General features: G+C 44.4%; 1 protein-coding gene across 4 annotated transcripts in view; it reads right to left on the minus strand.

Moving 5' to 3' along the window:
- Positions 1–7069: 7069 nt before the first annotated feature.
- Positions 7070–21591, minus strand: part of LOC143324388 (low-density lipoprotein receptor class A domain-containing protein 4-like) — a 209841-nt gene continuing 195319 nt past the window's right edge. For all 4 annotated transcript variants that reach the window (XM_076736783.1, XM_076736784.1, XM_076736785.1 and 1 more), the window contains 3 exons: positions 19106–19260; positions 17476–17526; positions 7070–14185 (listed from right to left, as the gene is read on the minus strand). In XM_076736783.1, coding sequence (XP_076592898.1) covers positions 13601–14185; positions 17476–17526; positions 19106–19260 — 791 coding nt within the window. In that variant the 3' untranslated portion in view covers positions 7070–13600. The remainder of the gene's footprint in view (positions 14186–17475; positions 17527–19105; positions 19261–21591) is intronic.

Below are 21591 nucleotides of genomic sequence, written 5' to 3' on the forward strand. Positions count from 1 at the left end.
ATTCCACGTAAAAAAGAAAAGTACCTCATGATCAGTAAAAGTCAGGTTTTCCTGTTACTGCCTGACTTGGTCTGATATGACCAGATGCTGATGGTGGCTAATGTTAGGATAGTACACATAAGTTAGATATTGTCAGTCAGCTCACTGACTTTTTGACTCCCTCTGGTCTTCTATTACACTACGTTTTAACGTTCACAATTATACCCCAAGTCATTTGTGAGGATGATGGTTGCTGTTCAGTAAGTTTCACAGCTGCACTTAAAGCCATCACTGTGAATCACCAGTGATTATGTCTGACAGTGCTCAGACGTCCAGGCCTCACTCCACTGTACTCAGCTGTAACCAGCCTCTTATACAGGTGTGGAATTAATATTCAGATCCTTTAGTTAAAAGTTATATTCAATCCAGACATCTTACACTCCTGCATTCAAAATCTTGAGTAAACTTAAGTTTATAAACCAGGTAAATGAACTGAAAGCAACAATTCATATTTTTTCATGAACAATGGGTCAGATGTGACAAAAAAAAAAAGGCTTGCAATAGTGACAAACTAGAGGACTGCAGCCTCAACCTTTTAGTGTCTTTCAGCTCAGTGTTGTGGCGTCATGGCCCACAGAGTTAGTTTTGGTTCACTCTTACCACTGTCATCAATATAATTTCCAGCTGTGGTTGTTTTTAGAGAAAAACCCACTGGAAACCAGCTGCCAACACACTGACGTTTGGACGTTCATTCACCAGGTGTCCACAAACAAGACTCCAAATGTCTGCTGGATGTGTAATCACACACACATTTTGTTGCAGACTTCTGCCCCCAAGTGGCCAAAAATGATCACTGCAGCTTGAAAGCATGAACTGTACTCATGCAGAAGCAGTCCCTGTGAATGATTCATCACTAAACACTTTCTATATGTAGTAACTGGATTATTATTCCTGCATCATCAGTGTAAGAGTAGCACTTAACTGTTGCAGCTTGTTAAGGTGGAGCTGCTTATAACTATTGCTGTGTAGTAGTAGTTCTAACAATGTATTAGATTTTATAAGATTTATTATACTTTATGAACACAGACACCTCAAGGGCCATCCGACCAAGTGACCAAGCCAGCTGGCCTCATATTTGTGTAGTTTTATGATGTCTTCCACCAGAATTAGAGAGGCCTCAGTGCATGATGTCAATACCCTCAGCGAACTAGACCTAAACATGCTTCATAAAACCCTTTGATAGCTTGTGAAGGCCTCAAAGTAAATGCTCAGGCTATTCCTTCATTTTCTCAGATGGATCTTTTCTCTTTCACTTTGGCATAAGATCTCTTAATAACAGTCACTTCACACAGGCTGTGACTTAGAGGCCCCTTGGCCCTGATCCTTGTGCCCTCAAATGTTCTAGTGTTCACGACTTCGGTACTCCATCCATAAATGTCCCTGAAATCTATAGTGGAGTAGAAGCATAAAGCAGCTTGGGACAGAAAAACAGCTTCAGCTGAATATAAGGTTGATGAAAGCAGTGATAGTGAATCAAAACAGTAAATCTGTGAGATGTAAAAACCAAAGCAATGAACTCGATTTTCTGTGAGTTCATCACAGCGACATGAAACATTGGTAAGTGCAGCTTTAAGAACAGCACTCAAGGAAATGTACTTTCAACCCTCCTCTGCTTCTGTTTGAACGTACAACTGAAAGCTCCCCCTTATCAAATGTTTTACATTCAGATGTAGTAAAAGAGCACCTGCTCTTAGTGAATTCATAATAGATTTTCAGTCACAGTGCTGGATGTTTGTTCCCCAGAGATAAAAGCACAGGTATGCACTGACGAGCATGGCAGGCGGGGAAGTGCTCAGTGGGTTAAGGTCAAGGTACACACCACTTACGGAAGAGGAAGTATGGTCTGACACTTAGTTTCTTAGCTGTCAGTGTCCAGAAATGCTAAACAGATTTAAACATCATGCAGTCAGACCCTGGACATGCTCCAGCCTGCCTCCTTCATTATGAATCTTATCTATATGTAAATATAATAGCATTGCTCTGAGCTGATGGGAAGTGTGTTTGAGTTGCAATGACCTCTGCTGTCCAAACTAATGAACAACTGTTTATGCAGTCCACGGCCCCTCACACAAACACCTGTCTGTTCTCCCACAGGGAGTATGACACAGAAGACAGAGCGGCGCTGCGATTCCTGAAATCATTTCAGTGTAAAGACAATCTGTGTTCCTCAGGTGTGAGTCAGTGGCTAAACATGACTCAAGTGTCAAGATGCCTCTGGGAAGCCTGAGGTGAAGCACAGGTCAGCAGGCAAAAAAAACTGTCCAATCTGCCTGAAGTGTCTTGATTTTCTCTGCTTTACATCCTTTCTTACAAAAGGTCAGCGGAATCGTCTTTGCTGTCGCTGACAGACTGTGAGTACATTACGAAGTTGCAGCTGAGGTCATATTTGTTGAAATATTTTGGCCAGAAAGTTTTCTATATAGTCTTGGAGTGGGATAAGTTAAATGTTACAGATTTCAAGTTTTATTCTAGATCTTGTAATATTTAAAGGGCACGATCACACAGAAATGACCAAAAATCCATATGGAATCCAGTAAAAGGTCAGTTTACCCAAATAAAACAAGACATATGTCCTCAATCAGCCTCAGCAGTACCCGGGCAGGCAGATAGTTTGGGTTTTATATGTCTGTGTTTTCAGATATGTGTCTCAGAGATTCAGAGATGGGGGGGCCTCCACCCCAGTACAATGGAGGCACCATCATGTGGTGCTCACAGCATTGAAAAATGACATTTTAAAAGTTCAGCAGCAACATGTCTTTCCAGAAATAGTGTCCCAGTTACTATTGATCGATCACAACCCGGACTGTCAACAGTTTTCTTCAGGACTATTTCTGCAGCAGAAAGTAGTCTGAATTAAAAGTGATTGTCCAGATTAATGTGGACACTGTCTCCTGGAAGCAACGTTCCTGTTGAGCATTTCAAATGTCAAGCGTTAAAGGTCATCTGTGACCTTGGGAACAAACATTTAACAAAACAAACAATAACAACAAAAAAATCTTTTTCCACATGACTTTCAACCACATCTCATGGTATTCCTCAATGGATGGAATTTGTCAGGTCACAGCGACGACTCAGTTGTCACCGTGTGACTTGAATCTAGCTCTCTGGTCGATAACAGATGGTTGTATATGGGGGAGCGGGTGGTCTTGAATGGGTTGTGACTCCATGTTGGCTGAAGATTCTGACAGTCCAGCCAAAGAAGGGCGTCCAACTGGGACTACTTTCACTGGGACTCATTTTTAAATGTCATTTCCTACAGCTGCATGCACCACAAACAAGGTGAAACACTGCACAGAGGAGGACTTTTAAGAGGCTTAAGAGTTTCTGCTGCAGAGCAGAAAATGGTGGAAAGACAAAGAGACAGGAGAAAAATTCTGCAAACATTGAATGACAGAGAGTTAATGAAACGCTACAGATTAGTTCAGGGATTATATTAGATTATCTCATAGAGATGTGCTCACATCTCATCTCCCACCCAACACAATAATGCTGTAACACCAGCAGTCACGGAAATTGATGAAAGCTGAACCATTTTTCCTTGTTAATAGGCCCATCATTAGATTCAGTGCTAAAATTACCATCATGGTAAATAACCTTCACCAAATAAACAGAACTAAATAGAGCTATCAGTATGTTAACAGGTTACTGCACAGGTCAGCCTGTGTTTTCAAACATTTTAAAGAATGGCTTACCATTTATTCACCAGAGATGTTCAGTACATTAAATAGAATTCATAATTACACCATGTCTTAGCTGAGTCTTAGGCCTGTCGCTGTCACTGTCCAATACCACTAAGAATGCATGTGTTGTTATCAGCCAATCACATCTTTAAAAGAATGCGTCATACTGAGCGACAGGGTCAAACACACCTCCTCACTCAGGTAAAAGCTTGTCCCTTCCTTGCTCAGAGTTGCTCTGAGAGGACTGTCATTGTGTTGGTGAATTTGACTCCTGGTTATCACAGCTTCCTGCTCGAAATGCTGTCATCCAAGTCCTGATGATGATGTCACCAGCACAATGTCCTCCAGAGCCACGAAGGACACTATACAGCTGTTTGACAGGTGGAGGGGCACTGTTTATGAGATGTTCAAAGCCAGTATGGCTATGTTTAAAATACCTTGGCCACAGCAGGTTTGAGTTTTTCAGCTAGTAAAGCAGGGACTAAACGTAAAGCTCTGTACGTCAGATTGTTACGTAGCTCACTCACTCAGTGACCATATCAATATAAATCTGTTAGATCTGATTTCAAATTAAGCAATATTGCCCCAGTTAAAGCTCACTCTGTTCTCTGTTAGTATTTCCCTCAAACCAGTTTCCAAACAAGAGTGAACATTTAGGCACTGCTTCCTGATAAAATATGGAAGTGAAATACTTGGTACTAGAAAGCAGTTTCCTCCTCCTCCGTTTCCTGTCGGATGCTAAAAGCCTGGGAGAGATTCAGACTCCGAAGCTGCATCATGTCTCATCTCTGAACAAACTGCAGTTGATGTATGCATGATTTCCTCTGCATGGCCTTCACTGGTCTGCCAGCTCTCAAGATGTGTGTGAGTGTAGTCTGAAGAAAGTGAGTCAGGAGGAAATGAGAACAGCATCGGGGCGGTTGTGCTCCTTGCAGCGTTTTGCAGCAGGAGGTTCACAGAGAGGACAAGAGGCGGGGGCCCACGCTCCCTCTGTACTTGTAAGTGAGGCTAAGTGCTTTGAACATTAGCTTTGTTTCACTCCTGTGAACGCTATGGCAAGTCACCAGATGGGGTCTGTCTATAAATAAACTGGTCTTGCTGAAATATACAGAAATGTATGTTTAATGCATTTCATTACTTTACGGGGCTGAGTGAGTCATTCGCTTGTGGCTCAAGAGAAACTTTGCCAACAACTGTTCAACAGGAAACAGTGACGGAGGAAGAGTTTGACTGTGACCTGGATCTGACCTACACTGCGCTGCCTCGACAATGAGGAAGATTCAGCAGATTTGGATGATGGGGGTCAAAACAACATGAGAAGCTCACCAGAGGCTGTGCTTCCTCCAGCACATGAAAGGAGGCAAGTGCGGATGTGTTTTTGCAGAGCTATCTTTTTATTATGTGGTCATCTTCTCCAGAGCTGCTGGCTGTGGCAGCGATGCAGCTGCTGGATGAAGTGGCTGCTTCCTATTTTTCTGCTCCCCTGAGAGAAAAGTCAGGACCTGTTTTCTCCTTCACAGCAGCTGAACTCTTCAAATGGCACTGTTTGGTTTGATTACAGGAGCACTCCACAGATTTAACACAAACAATCTGTTTATAATGCCTCCAGTAGCTGGAGAGGGGTTTCTTCAAGTCTGAGAACTGGGTGCATTAGCAGCAGTAGCATTAGCATAAGCTGCATTCTGGGAAATGTTTTTGGAGCGTGATTCACACTAGGGACTAATGTAGGTTCATGTCATGATGAAGTAAATGTAATTAGTAGTTTCAGAGTTCAGACAACATACTAAGTTGTCCAGTGAAACAAACATTTGCAGATAAACAAGTGTATCTTTCCCAAATGATGTGAACACAGCATAGAAGTTAGGATGTCTCTGCATCTGCTGGTTCAGACATTTATGTTCCCCTCAGGATGAACTGTAATCCTGTAAATTCCTCCAGCTCCATCATCAGCTCAAAATATCAGTGTAAACCTGACTCTGATTTATGATCAAATACATGTGAAACTAATGATGGCATTCCCATCAGCCTCAGCTGTACTTACTGTGGATAGTCCTAAACTGCACAGCATGCTAACAGGCTAACATGGTGAACATGGTAAACATTATAGATGCTTAACATCAGCGTTGCCATTGTGATCATGTTAGCACTTGGCTGAAAGCACTGCGGGGTCTCAGTAGTCGGAGTCCTCGGCTCCTGTTCATGCGAAACAAACTGATATCTGTCACAGCTTTTGAAGAATAACGTTCTGTCATCAGTTTTTGCTAAAGTCAGTGATTTCAATGGACGACTCAGCAGTTTAATGTGGAAGTGGGATGGAAAGGCCACCTTGGATAAAAACTGAGAGGCAGTTTCAGCAAAAATGAATCAACTCTTACTACGTCAGACCTCGGGGGACAGAAAGTGATCTGCCTTATCTGCAAACAGGTGAATCCAGTCCTCAAGGAATTTAATGCTAAATGCTGTTATGAGACCAATCTCAAATCGCACGAAAAGGTCATGGTTTTCCAACGTGGCCATCAGTCGTTTGGCTTCCTAAATTGGCACTTGGTCATTGAAACTTTGAGAACTTCTGTTGTAAGTATTTTCAGGGAGTTTGGGGCAGTTTACGCAGGGGCCGGGCTTGCAGACAGGCAAGCCAGACAGTTGCTTGGAGCCCCCGGCCACTAGGGGGGCCGCAGCCACTTATTTACAACAACGATTATTGATAGAACTTGGCTTTCAGGGACCTCTGTTGGTCCCTGGACCTCACTTTGATAACCACTAATCTATTTTTTCAGTATTCATCTCAAATGTCCCAGAAATTGTGCATTTACGTGTGCAAAAACCAAACGTTTGCGGCGTGCATGGGTGGGGTTGCAGGCCCCAGGGATTTCTTGCTTGGAGCCCCAAGAGACCCTAACAATGCCACTGAGTTTACACAACATAAAATAGGCAACACATTGAACATAAAATGTATTCAGAGCTTACATGAAACACTCTGCTACTTGTAGTCAGCATGCCTAACATGGAGAAGAACTAAGCTGTAAAGCACATTAGGTTTAGCTGCACTGAAATGAGTTTTATAAATAAAATCACCTTATATAATAGTATCATAGCAGCCAATTAACCCAATCAGGCTGTGCTCTGCATGTCAGACCTCAACCTGCATCCCCAAGCAACCACACTAGAAATCAGGCAAGCAAGTTGCTGATGTGCCTTAAATCCTTCTCAGGTTATTTGGCTGCATCAGTGAGGACAGATAAAGCCCCGAGTGGCACCGCCACTCGCACCGACTCCAGTAATCACATCACAAAACCTCATGAACTATATAAGAGTGAGGTGGAAAAAATACAGGGAGAACACCAGAGTCATCACTTTTAAAGTTTTATTCATTACGCTGCAGTTTGACTACAGCATAAGTACAAGCATAAAATCTTTGACTACAACAGCACTTAAGCAACATTTTTTGATTTTTTTCTTCTTTTCTGTAAAAGTATTGCAATAACAGACCTTAGGCCTAAAACCTATTACATCACAATTGCTTAAATAAAAAGAGGCAAAAACACACAACAATTTTACCTCTGTGTTTTGGATATATATATACTGTACGGTCACTGGATACAGTCATATATATATCTAGATTTCAGCACAGAGGGGGGAGGGGGGAACGAGAAGGATTCATTTTGTAAATAAAGCAAACCGATGTTACAAAACCCATGATGGAAGCAGTCCTATGGTAACTGTCAAGACAGAGAGAATACCAAACTGTTGAGACGTTATCATTGTTATTATTAAAATCTGGAACGATAAAAACAGCTACTTGTTGTCAGCAGTTGAGTACAGACTTCTGATAAGTGGAAAGAGGGAGCGCGCTGCGGGGGCAGAAATCAAATAAAAATCAGTCTGAGCCCAAGATAGTTCTTCAAGCTAGTGCAGGAAACGAAAAAACAAAAGGTCTATTAAGAAGAAGGAGAGCCGAGCGGCGCTCCAGCCAAAGTTACAATAGAGACTTTTCCAAATTAAAACTACACAACTGCCACTTATTTGGTGCTTTGAAGAGAAAATGGCGCGCTGCTATGTACATCGTCTATAGATAAGAATGAACATGCTCTGCGGTTATTGTACAGTGTTATGAGTTATTTTCAGTACATACTGTAAATAAATGACTGCAGATTAAACATGACTTTTGCTTCAATATACTGTGCCACATATAACATTGTAATGTAGAAAACAAACAAAGGAAAATCATAATAATAAAGAGAGAAAAGAGTTAAATGACAGTTTTAACGGCAATTTTCACTCGTTTCACGCTGGTGCAACTTTCCAATCTTGACCAAAAAGGGAATGAGCATTTTTCCTTTCATGTTTTTCCACTCTTCCTGTTCAACATGAGTGTGATCAAAAGTCAGTGATCCTCCTGTAACAGAGCTGAAATGCTTTGACCAGAGCCCAGCATCCAGCCGGATGGATAGCAGTGCTGAGTGTGCTCCACAGATTTATACTTTGGCAGATATACAAAATTACAGCTGAAATGAACTAAAAGATTAAGATCTATGAGTACAGACACATATTCTTCCTTATTTGGAAGTGCTGACGGCTCTCGTGTGCAGTGGTCATGTGACACGTCTCCCAAAACTAGAAAGCTTCGGCTTCTTTTTGATCAACAATTTACAAAGCGAGTTGAAATTCAACTGGGGCTCGGCTGAAGTTGTGGCATTAACACCAGCTGATGCGTGTGTGACTCCTGTTGTCTTAAAAGATCTAATAGAGCTATACATCTGTGAGATGACCGCGGTGAAAATAAACCCACCAGCCAGTACCCAAATGATGGCAACCACTGTGAAAGCTTGTTTTTAGATGATCCAATAAACAAGTGAATAATATCCTTTCTCAACAACGTCCTCATCCTTATCATAACAGACTATTATTTATAGCAAAATATTATAAGTAGTAATTTGTATTTGTGTTGCAACCATTTTCTAAGCATACTTTGCAAACCATGTTTTCTCATAAAAAAAAGACAAAGCACGTTTTTAACTGTAGGCATTTACAAATTTGATGCTGCCTTCTTAAAATTCTTATATTGTCTATACATTATATTACATTATACACAACATTTTTTTGTGGTGTCTACCCATTGGGTAGGATATGTGCATAATATATTCAAGTTATATACAGCACCTTACAAACAAACATAAAGAAAGACAGACTACTGAAAAAAGCACCGTTGGAAGTGAGGCACAACGAAGGTGGGAGCTTTTTGAGTGCAAGTGGGTTCCTATGTCTGCTCCACACGCTGGTCAGATTACTGGTTGAAATGGCTTCGGCTGCTTCGCTGGGAGTGACGGCTCCTGTCTGGCATAATGGAAATGAGCAGGCCGGTGAGCACGCTCGCCAACGTCGGCGCGCGGGTCGTGAACGGACCTCAGAGCTAAAAAATGGTCAGGGTTGAGCTGCAGCTCGGAGAGGCAGCTGGTGTGTTGCTACACTGCTGCTCCTGTGGTCACCAAATGTATAGTTTCATGTGGACCTTCAATCAAATGTGGTTTTTGTCCACTTCACTGCAGGATCACATTCAGTCTGTAATCAAACAGGAGGTCAGGAGCTGAATCAGAGACCCAGACCAGACTCACCACTGTAACATGTGTCCACCACTGTACAAAAAGAAAAGAAATGATCATTTTTGGCAAACCTGGCTAACCTTTCCTCTCATCTCTCTGCTCCACTCTGCCAGACAGGCGCTCAGTCCCAGAAAAAGCACCCGTAAAGATTCCAAGCAGCAGTTTGACTGAGGTGTGGTCTGCTCAAACATGAACATTAGGCACCTTATTTACTCACATAATAGTAACATGCAAACCTCCTTGTAGAAAACATAAAATTCATCTTTATATCCTCGATTTACAAGCTATGACTGTGCAGACAGAACAAGGCGAGAAAAAAAAAAAAAAACAGAAAGGAAGAAAAAGAGGAAAGAAATGCGGGTTTGAAGCAGGTCCGTACAGTCAAAGGCAGAAGCGTTCGGACAATCTTTTCACCTCGGACTGACCCGGGTTTCTGTGTAACAACATGAAAATGTTTTCATTCGGGTCTCGCGAGAAACGAGACCCGGCTTTGTCTCAATACTTGTGCTTTTGACTGCAGAGGGTCAGATTTCTCTCCTTCTAGTTTTGCATGAGTTGAGGGGACAGGATGGACAGAGGGACAGAGGACTGAGAGGGCGGGAGGTGGGGGCATGAGAAGCAGCAGTAGCAACAATAGTAGCAGCAGCAGCAGCAACAGCAATAGCAGCAGCGATGTAGTAACACACACACACACACGCACGCACGCACACGCACACACAACAGTAGCTCCAAATGGACACACTGACCGGAAACACAACTGGGACACATGCATACATTCAAACACACAGAGGCTAATGGAATCAGAAGGCTTGTCTTCAAACTGACTCTCTTTCTCCATCATCTTGACATCTGAATGCTGTAAAGTCAAATGTGAGCTCTTAGTGCACAAGGAGGAGCCCGTTCACTTAGTTCACGCGCACCAACAGGAACATTTCCAGGTCCCTGGTTTGATGCTTCAGCTGGAATTCAGCTCAGCATAAGGCCTCCCTGCTGCATTAGTACTACGTGACGCCTTCAAATACTCATTAATGCTGCATTAAGCAACTTCACACTCCGGTTGCAACTAGCACCAGCAGAGGATGACTGAACGTTTCAGAGTGTGAGCGACTTAAATGCGGAGAAATCATGAACCAAATGATCTAGAGCATAAAAGGTTCCTGTGTCCCAATTCCATAATACATACTAATACATAGTGAACTACAGTGACACTGCTGAGCATTTCTTAAAAACTGAATCCACCTTTTAGTGATCCTGACAGTTTGTTCTTGACACTGGAAACAGTGCTTTGGGAAAATAATTGAACTCAATGTCCACTTACTACCATGTTCTTCCAAGCAAATGGCTTCCTCAGCTCCTCACACATTTAGCTCAGCTGTTGTGACGGAGCGAGCTTTAGAAAAACAGCAGCAAGTGGACAACGAGTCAAGACGTTTCTGTCAAACCGTGTAACTGTGAGCTGTTTGGAAAGAGGAATGCCTTCAGGAGGAACCAGTGGGCTTGGGCTGAGGTAGGGAAGTCTGAAAGTATGGAGAGACACAGTAACACACTGGATATGTTGACAATAAGAAAAATATAGAATAACACCAGCCTTATCCTTTAATCTCCTCAAAGAGAAGCAAAATTGTTTTTCAAAGATTTAGTGCTTGATATTTTATTTGCTCAGATCTCCCGCACCTTCCCTGTCTCACCACCATCAACTATTTGGTTTAATATTTTGCAGCAGCGAGCAGCTCCTCCACTTCCTTTGTGCACTGCAGCGAGGGACAAGCGTCTGTCCATCTACACTCCAGTCACAACAAGTGTGCACTTTTTTTACTCGACTTTTTTTTTTTTAGCATGAACACGCTACATACTCAGCACCCTCTGAGAATCAGTATGTAATATGAAACTGGGACACATTGTCTCACTATTATCAAGAAAGGTGGAGCTGTCCTTGTGCAGCTTTAATGGAGCCTATGGGGTCAACTGTGGCGTGCACCTTCTTTCAGAGTCTACACCACGATAATAACCATCATGCTTCTCTGGATTTAATGAAAGCTAATTAATGTGTTAATATGGACAGTGCCAAATAAGTAATACAGTATGTCCTTGAATCTCTAAACTCAGACAAAGCAGTCGGCTAATAAATCACTCAGATAAACACAGACATTCACACACACATGCGCGCGCACACACACACACACACACACACACACACACACACACACACACACACACACACACAATGCTCCTGCAGGAGCATTAAGTGCTTTTCTGTGTTTTTAAAAGGTCTTACCAACAAACACACACATATGCACACATATGCACACACACGCGCACACACACACACACACACACACACACACACACACACACACACACACACAGGGAGGAGAGGACTGCACTAGCACACTGCCAAACAAGGGCTCCACTCCAGTCTCCACTTTAAAGGGCTTGGCGGACTCTGCATCATTTGAACGCACTTTTTCTGCACACAGATGGAGGGAGGGATGATGAACAGTGTTTACCAGAGACACTGTTAAAAAGCTGGGATGGGGGGGTGGGGGGGGGGGTGGGGTGGAGGAAGGGGGGCACTGGCGTTGAACGCAAACAAGATAGAGACACAGAGAAAGCGCAAGAGCAGAGGAGAAGGCAACGATGAGCAGAGAAAAAGGCTCGATTTTCAAAAAGGTTGTCTTTTACAAAAAGGACCCTCCCATAGCCCTTTGACTTCGACCACAGACAGTTTCGTTTAAACCTGATCGCTGTGCTGGCAGATGCAGACAGGAATCTTCATTTTGTGTCGTCTTGGTTTGTTTTTGTGGCTTTAGAGACGTGAAGACGGAGAGCCGAGCCTTCTGTTTTTGTTGTTGTTGTTGTTGTTGTTTTTGTTTTGTGTTTTCGTTGTCATGGCAGCGGGGTTCGTGTTCAGTGTGGCTGTTGGCAGAATGCACTGTGCATGTCGAGATGAGCGGTGGGGGTGGGGGGTGCGGGGTGGGGGGTGGGTATGGACGCAGGAAACAGGAAAGAGGAAGTGTCAGGTGCTCAGAGGTTGGGACAGAGTTGAAAAATGAAGAATCTGCTGCGACCAGGCCACTGGGTGGACTATCAGATATGTTTTTCTTGTTATGGGGTCGTGTTATTCTCGGTTAACTCGGTATCCAACCAGCTGGCCAGATTTCCCAGAAAATGTTAGTACGGTGAACGTCGGATCTTGCCGAGCAGCTAGCATCTTTCTAAGAGTTTAGCAACTGCTCTGGTTTGAGAAAGCATCTCCAAATCTTGTAACAACTAAACAAACAAACCAGAGAAAGTGAGCGATGTTTGGTTCACCCAGCGGCCGGTCACCAGGCCGATGTCTTCCCCACGAGGCTGAAGTGTACACAGACGTGAGCAAGGTTATTCTCTTACTAAGTCTCACTGTGCCTGTGTTGTAAGCAGACAGATGTTGTAGGCTGGGTACGAGTATTTCTTGCGGTTTTCAAAAAAGGAAGGACATAAGCTTATAATACTTGTTTTTTGTTTTTTTTTCTTTTTTGCTCCCAACTGTTTGAATAACTTTGGAGCCAAAGTCCAGTCAGTCAGTCAGTCCATTCATGAAAAGGACGAAAAATAAAGAAAGAAAAACAAACACATCATCATCATTATTATCATCATCACATAGCATTATTTCCCTCTTCTCTTTTACAACAAAAAGATAGTGCAACTTTTAGATAACGTTTCTTTTTTGTGTTGTGAATGTTAGAACGAGTCATTTTCCCCCCTTTGCTTTGCTTCCTCGTGAACCTTGGCACTAAGATTTGGGTTTGTGAGTCTCTTGTTTTGTTGTGTTCTCTGTAAGTCCTTGATTCTCAGTTCTCGCTTTGTGCACAGATCCCGGTCCAAAAATGAAACCAAAAAGAAAAACTTCATCCTCACTTCCCGGGGACAGAGTCGCCACCCGAGGGGACGAAACGCAAATAGTTTCAATCTGTGCTAGCAGTATGTTTCTTTCTCATGTAGAGGGAAAAGAATCTCTCCACGCAGTGCATACATCCTGCCCCAGCAGTGCTAGCTGTTTGAATTACTAACATCAGAAAGAAACTCAAAGGAAATCAACTCTTGGTTTTCTCTTTCCTAGTTTTGTTGTAGCTAAGGTTGATATTTATTTGTGCATGGGAGTGTGGAGAGAGGACATGAGAGAGACAGAGAGAAAGAGAGAGAGCGATAGAGAGACCACTGCTTACAGGTGATCAGGGGTGAAGAGGAGAGACAGTATCCAGTCTGGGGTGGGTGGCCCCACCTGCCCTCCTACCCTTTTCTTCACACCAGGTCCTCCGGTTGGCCGTCCTTGGCCTTGGCAGGTACTATTGTGCTTTCTGATTGGCTCTGCTGCTGGATCGTCCTACTTCCTGGCCCCCCCACCCTCTGGTTATTGCTGTGCTGGTGTAGAAAGAACGCTGAGCCGGGGTAGTGACCCATCACCTCGCTGTATGCTGGCGGGGGGCCCTCCATGCGCCCGTGGCTGCTGGAGTTGGCCGCACTGATGCCCGAGTTACTGCTGGGCGGCCTTGGGCCGCCTCCTCCCATCCCTCCCCCTCCTCCCACGACCCCTCCCAGGCTCCCGCCTCCTCCCATGTCGATCAAGTCACTGTCGTAGATGGTCCGGTTAGGCGGCGCCCTCACCGACTCACGGTTGAGCTCCATCTGTTGCTCGGGGTCGCGGAGCTGCAGAGTACACGGCCCCTGGTACGGCGGGGGCTCCTCACCGTCTGACAGCGAGATGGTGGGCGGCAGGTCGATCTGATGCTGCAGGTAGGGGTAAGTGGGCTGGAAGCGGCTGAAGCGGTCACGCTGCATGAAGGAGGGAGCAGTGAAGCGATCCCTGGCCTGGGGAGCGTATAATACCTGAGGAGGACAGAGAGAGAGGGAAGGGGAGGGAGAAAAGGAGGGGGAGAGAGAGGAGGAAAGAGGAGTAAGAGAGAAGGAGGAGAGTGGGGGAGAGAGGAGGAGGATGAAGGAAGGAGGAAAAGAGAAGAGGAGGAGAATACAGAGAAGAATGTCAGTACAGATGGCTAACTAGCATCAACAGGCAATACGGTTAAAATCGACATCACAATATTCTAATTTTTCTGATAAATAGTACAATATGGAAAAAGTATACAGACAAAACAAAGTGATGTTCAGTGCAGTGAACTGTGGGTCACATCAGAAACACTACAAGTTCAAAAACTACTTGACTACAATGACCAATTCAGACCAAAGAATTTTGTAAAATGAAAAACATAATATCATCATACACGATGCCACCAGTGACAGGTCAGTCATAATACTGAAATGAGGCTTAAATGTCCACTGTTTACTGCTTGTGTCTTGCAGTTGACTTGTGCTGAGCCCGTACTTTTTGAATTTGGTAACGTATGGGACCGCAGGTCACACGGCGCTCCGCGGGCAAAAAAACATTTTTCACTTGTTTTTGTGTCACACACACACACACACAGAGGACTCTTTGTATTCTCAGAGATGGGGACATTACGGGATGTAGGGGATGCCGTGTTGGAACATGGTATCTCAAGTTTCTCAGTACATCCATGGTGCTGACCCCCAGGTCTCAAAATCAGCCCTCATGACATTTATTACAGTGGAGTTACTGTTAACTGCTCAGAAAACCGTCTTTCTATGCAAGCATAAGTGGGCTCAGGGTAAACACTTGATTCTGACGCAGCCATCAATGTATCACCAATTAGTTATTAAAGACACAACGGTGTAATTACAGTAAAGCGCAGAAAAGATCCTCAGTGCCTTCGACAACGTTCAACACATCGCCTCATCCTCCAGCTTTTGTCAGAGATCTTCACCTCAATTAGCTCTTCAGACTGTGCCTGCATGATCCAGTTCTTCATTTCTCACATTTCTGTCCAATTCAACACATTTCTACTGTGGCGAGTCATTATCAGAGGGAACCCATTTCAATTAGTGACTGTGGCTCTAATAGTCAACCCCCACTGACAAAGCAGTCTGGATGGAGAGAACAACAGCCTGGAAAAAAAAAAAAAAAAAAAAACTGGAGGGGATAGAGGATCAGTGCAATTGAAATGGAGAGACAGAGAGAGAAAGAGTGGAACGGAAAGGATTAAAAAGAAAGGCGACTGAGATAAGGGGAGAGAGGGAGAGAGAGGAAGAGGAAGAAAGAGCCACGACGATACAGAGAGGAAGGAGAGAGGGAACGATAAAGACAGAAAGAAACAGAGGAGAGAGAAAAGAGAAAAAGTAGAGTGACAGACAGTCAGACAGACAGAGGGAGGGAGGGGGAGAGAAAGGTGTGGAGCTGATAGAGGGAGCAGAGCGCAGCAGAGCAGGGCAGCTCTCAGACGGCTGTCTAGACAGTGTCAGGGGAGGTGTTGCTGATTAATGACGCACCAAAAACCATCCACCCCCCTGCCACACACACACAGCCCCCTTCCCTGCATCTATCAGCCACCCACACTCATTGGCTGCATCTCCCTCTGTGTTTGTCTCTCCATGGCCTTTTCCTTTTTTTCCGGGTCTCACTGGGTGCTTTAACGTTGACACTGTTTTTTCCTCCCCTCATCCTCCTCCACCTCTTCTTCCCTGACTGCCATCACCTGCCTTCTGCTCGTTTCTCTCCCCATCCGCCCTTCGTGTCTGGTTCTCCGTCTTCTCCTCCTTTATTTTGGTTTACACATAAGGCTTCGAGCTGGCAGGGTACTCCGAATGAAAGCAAATTTGTTTTGCTGCAAATTTGCCCTTTTGCCAACACAAAGTGCCACAATTGGCTTTGAGTGCCTAAGCGTGCACAGACCGGCTGAACTTCCCACACAGCCTCACCATACTATTGTCTGCAAGAAATCAATACTATCATGTAATCGGTTGCGTTTTCAGGTGTTCTTTGAGCTCTGTGTTTCTAGTTTTCCCTGCTGCATCTCCTCCCACCGCGACTCGTAAGCTCCTCCATCTGGCATGGACACCATTAAGCAAACAGATCACCAGTCACAGTGAGTATACTGGCATTTGTTTGCAGTTCTGTATTCAAGAGGCTTTGAAAACATGCCAGATTTGATCTTGTTTGGAGTATAGTGCCAGCCGTACCCGGCGCGACTTACAAGCTACAATTCCTGAATGATCAAATATTGACAAGCAACCAAATGCAAATGTCAGGATCTCTGTGCCGTGACAGTATTCCTGTAACCACAGAAGCATTGTACAAGGGCGAGTATTGGGAAAATAAGCCGACTCCGAAACAAAGAAAAGCTGAGACAGGACACGTTTCTTTTGTAACGCAGCAAGTAAAGATGAGACAAAAGAGATCAATGAGTGGGTTCAGGTCTTCTTTCTCGCAGCTTAATTATCATCTTTATAGCCTCCACTTTCTCTCTACGCCGCCTCTGAATGTCAAACAGTTAAATATGCGACTTGTAGCACTGAATCGATAAGTCATTTCCACATACTGTATAGTTAGATTTTCTTTCCACGCAAGAAACAAAGCCGCAGAAACGCAGGAATTCTGCTGGATTCTGCCAAAGCAGTTTGCTTTATGGTGCAAAGCAGGAAGAGTCCTCCTACATGTTGAAGCATTTCAATGAAGCCACAGATGCAACGGAAAAGACACACGAGGAAGAAATCCATGAGGTCATGGTAACATTATGTGACTCGAGCTAACAACACAATTAGCACAAAGCAGAGGCTACAAAGGTCTTGCCTATAATGTCATTTGTTGATGGTAACCATCCCAACGCTGAGCAATTTATTAACACTGAAAACTGACATATGGCATCTTTAAAATAAAGCTTAAAGCGGGAGTCACGTGACGCGGCTGGTGAGCAAAAAGCTGCGATTAGCATCATTGAACTTTTCCAGCTTTTGTAGTGTAAAATGGTCAAATGAAGCACTTCGCAGTTAGAAACACCTGAATACGCAGGAGCCATAAATATCTTATCTAGACTGTCTTATCGTGACAGCAACAGTATGGGGGACACAATTTGCCCGAGACATATCCAACGTTTTTTGCAAAGTTGGAGAAAATGTTGGCTGATTTAACCAACATGGATGACACTCCAAACTACAGCCTGAAGAGGACGACGGCGTCCCTGGAGGGTAACCCCATAGTTAGGTTACTTCAGGGTCTTCAGACTTCTGGGCTGTGGGTATGACAGGGGTCAATGTGGGGGTGGTCTTACCTCTGAGGCACCTTGTCGAGAACCGCTGTCTGACGGCCACAGACACCCGTCCTGCACATCGAGACAGACAGGACAAAAACAGGAAAGAACAAGGCTCAGGTCTTCAAAGGCGCTTTGAACATGGCTGCAGTTTGTAGTGCAGACTGTAACTAACAAATACCAAAAGTTACTGCAGCTTTACTTTTTATATGCTGACAAAGTGCCAATTCAATCTTTTTGAACATTTAACATTTATCTGACAAATTAAATTCATGTTAGATTTCCTGCTACGGATAAAGCTTTAGAAATCAACAATGATCACTACTTTACTGTTTGCTTTTGTCTGGGATGGTTTTTGATGTGAGTCCATTACGCTGACGATAAATAAAAAACAACTTTCTTCCTTTACAAAAAAAAAAAGATGAAGCAGGGGGAAAAAAAAAAAACATCCAAAAAGTAACAACTTAATGAGGACGCGAAAGATGAAACAACAACGCTGAGAAACGCCGGATGGCTTCAAACCCCAAATCCTGCCCTGTTCGGGAGGGGGGACAACAAAAGGCAGACGGCTCCCATCTTAAAAAATAGGCAGGATAAAAGCTACAACAAAGAAACACAACTATCAAATAACTCCAGGTTCCCTTCGTCTGCGTTTGACTTGAGGATCTTTTCTAAGATGGCACAGTCAACAGTATTTAGTGCGAAAAAAGGAAGATGAAAAGCAGGACAAACACGCAGAAACGCTGGTTGTTTATGTGTCTGTCGGGGCCAAAGGCCACTGGCTATTCTTTCAAATTGCACTTTCTCTGCTTTGGGCCTTTGTTGGCTTGTTGCTTTGTGATGTTGCATTTGTGGCATTTTTTTTTTATTATGTGTCTGCGTCTGTTTGCATAATTTGTGTTTGGATAGGACTGCACGGGGAAGAGAGCGAGAGGAGGGATGAAAAAGACAAGATGAGAGGTTATTAGCTGAATTTAAATGATCCATAATGGGACAACCGAGCATACAAAAGCTTTTATCTGTTTTTCAGATGCTGGTCTGGAAGCTGAACATATCAATGGACCAATATTTTTGCATCGTGGATCACATTCTGTACTGATCCTATGTCAGTGGATGCAATCTTGCTGTGTACGCGTATGCAAGTTTGTCTGACTGCGTGTGTGTGTGTGTGTGTGTGTGTGTGTTTGTCCCAGAGTGTCGACATGTCAGTATGGGGGCAGAGTCGCTGCTGTCTAGACGGCGCTGTATTGAATTAAACATCAAGGCCTGACAGAGTCTGGCTCTGAAGAAACCAATTCGGCAAGTTCACCTAACAGACTGGAGCAAAGCTGTTACCTCAGTGAAACTGGGACAGAGACTCCGACTGGGATAAAAGGATTCATTTAGCTCAGCGCAGCTTTACTGGGAACAAACTGGTAAGCTATGTTTGTCCTGCTTCAGAAATAAAGAAATGTACTGTCACAATGAGTACGCAGGGACATTCAGTGAGAACAGATGAACAGGCAGGCGCACAGTTCTTCGCTCACTATCGGTTTAGATCAAAATGTTATTGGCACGGCTGCTGAAAGAACAACACTGCCAGAGCAACTAAACACAACCCAACACAAACAGTATCTTTTTGTCTCTCGTCCACGCGCGCCGAGTTACTGACCTGCTGCAGGGCATGGTCGTGTCTGCGGGCCTGGCTCTGCCTTGTTATGAAGGACCAGGTGGAGAGCTTGTAGTGGTTGAGCAGGCAGATGATCACCACCACCATCACTGTCATCACCACGATGATGATGATGATCTGAACAAACTCCAGTTCAGCTGCACAAACACACAAAAGGAGAGGGGGGGGAGGGGGTTAGCATCAAACATTTACAAGAGATGTAAAGTAGGCACAAAATAACTTCAGTCATTAAACGAACACAAAGCTGCACATTTCAAGCAACATCATGACGTTCATTGGAAAACTAATACATCTGCACGATTTCAGAGGGTCTGATGTGAGGCTAGCTGTCAGCGTGAGGACAGGATCCTGATGAAGAGGTAATTATTCGACTGTCACAGTAACTTTTCTTTAAATGTAAAATTTAAACGTGACAAATCCACGACAGCCAGGCGTCTGAGCTGAGGCAGACCCTGTGATGTGATCAGGGAGGGATCCAGAACAGCTTCTGAATGCAACTTATGCTCAGATTGTTTTCTCAGCTGGGAAACAGTGTCTTAAAGGGTCTGACGGAGCCATGTGTTCTCTGATCCAGCACTGCTCCAGCGGGCTGTTATGGCTACAGTCAACCAGCAGGGGGTAGCACAGGTCAAACTCCCAAGTCAGCGTGGCACACAGTGATGATACTGTATGTATGGGTTACATGCTGGAGCGTGTGTCTCAGGATTGGACGCAGAAAAGCTTCAAATCACAGGAAAGACAAGTGTTGGGACTGTGGTGTCTGTCCCGGCGTACAGTGGTCTCTTTGTGGACACGCTGAATAACTGTGGTGTTTCTGTCCTCAACAAACAACAGTCAGTCCCACGCACGCACACACACACACACACACACACACACACACACACACACACACACACACACACACACACACAGACACACAGACACACAAGCATCAGAGCTGATCTGGGCTGACCTCCCGGATCAGGGCACCACTGGGAGACACAATGATCACTGCCTTATAGTCACGTCCGCCTCTCGTCTCTTGTTCATTGTTTCATGGTTTGGTCCTTTTCTTCTCCTCCTCCCACTCTGTCACTCTGAGCCCTTCCTGTATCTCCACTTGCCTCCTATCTCTCTATCCATTTTTCCTCAAACAATCCCTCCATCCTCCTCTTTCTGTCCCACAAGTCTCTCCTTGTGTTCTCCCGAGTCTTCCGGCCTTTATCAGTCTCTCTCCTCTTGCATTCCTCTGTCGCCCGCCATCATTCTTCCTCTGCGTTTCTTATTTTTTCCATCGCTTCTCATTTTCAGTTTCTCTCTCTCCTCCTCTCACTGCCTCTCTGCAGTCTGAGACTCTTTTGTTGTGTGTTGTCTGTTTGTTCTGAGCAGAAGTCTTGACCTTGTCTAGTCTTGGCACACAGTCTGACCTCTGACTCACACTCGACTCACTGCTGGACACTCACTCACTTTATGTGTGTGCGGTGTCTGTGTGTGTGTGTGTGTGTGTGTGTGTGTGCAGCTCTGTAAGAGCAGTGACACAATGTACACTCAGCTATTTGAGCTGCAGGGCCTTAACACTGACACTTTCTCCACAAAGCTCTGCACAATTTTTGGAGTGTATCCCCGACAATCCACCTGGCCAGTTCATGACACAGCATGGGTGAGATCAGGTGAAAACAAAATAAAAAAATACAAAAAAAACTGTGAAAAATAAAAACATGAAGAAACTGTCAGAGCTTTGATTGCCACTGGACAAACAGAGTACATTCAATCACAAAATAACCGATATATTCTAATTAAAAATGTGGAAACGTGCAAGGAACACTGCAAAGCTTAAAGCAGGAACTAGCCCAGTCCAGGAAAACCCAACCTATCCCAGCCTCAGTAATCCTCCCGGGCTTATTTGTCTGCATTAGGGTGGGTTAGTGTCGAGCCTGGGCTGAAATGTAAACCCACCCAAACCTGCCTCTGCCCCACCACAGCAGCCACAGGGGACGGGTGGAGTAAGACTGAAGGAAGAAGGCCAACCAGCGCAAACCACATGGAAGAGACAGAGAGGGGTGGGGGACGCTGTGAAGAACAAAACCTAAGCCAGTAAAACCAACCGACATTAACCACCAAAGAGCGAAGGTATGAGGTGCTCAGCACACAGGCACCGAGAACAAAGACACACACACACACACACACACACACACACACACACACACACACACACACACACACACACTCAATTCAGCACTTATCACCTGAGGTGGAAATGATGGCCCAACCCAATCAATTTAAAACACTTATGAAACTTTTGAGCTTTTAAGCTATTTGTCACAACATGAGTCATGAATGTGGAACAAGCAGCACTGAGGGAACAAAAAGCTGAGCAGGACGATGAAGAAGCAGAACTAAATGACCCTCTGGTAACGTCATCAAATGCACACCAGAGGGAAGAGGTGGAGTGGAAAAAAACCAACGGCCGAGCCAAATTCTCTTTAACA

Source organism: Chaetodon auriga, chromosome 8, assembly GCF_051107435.1.
Source record: "Chaetodon auriga isolate fChaAug3 chromosome 8, fChaAug3.hap1, whole genome shotgun sequence".
NCBI classification, from domain to species: domain Eukaryota; kingdom Metazoa; phylum Chordata; class Actinopteri; order Chaetodontiformes; family Chaetodontidae; genus Chaetodon; species Chaetodon auriga.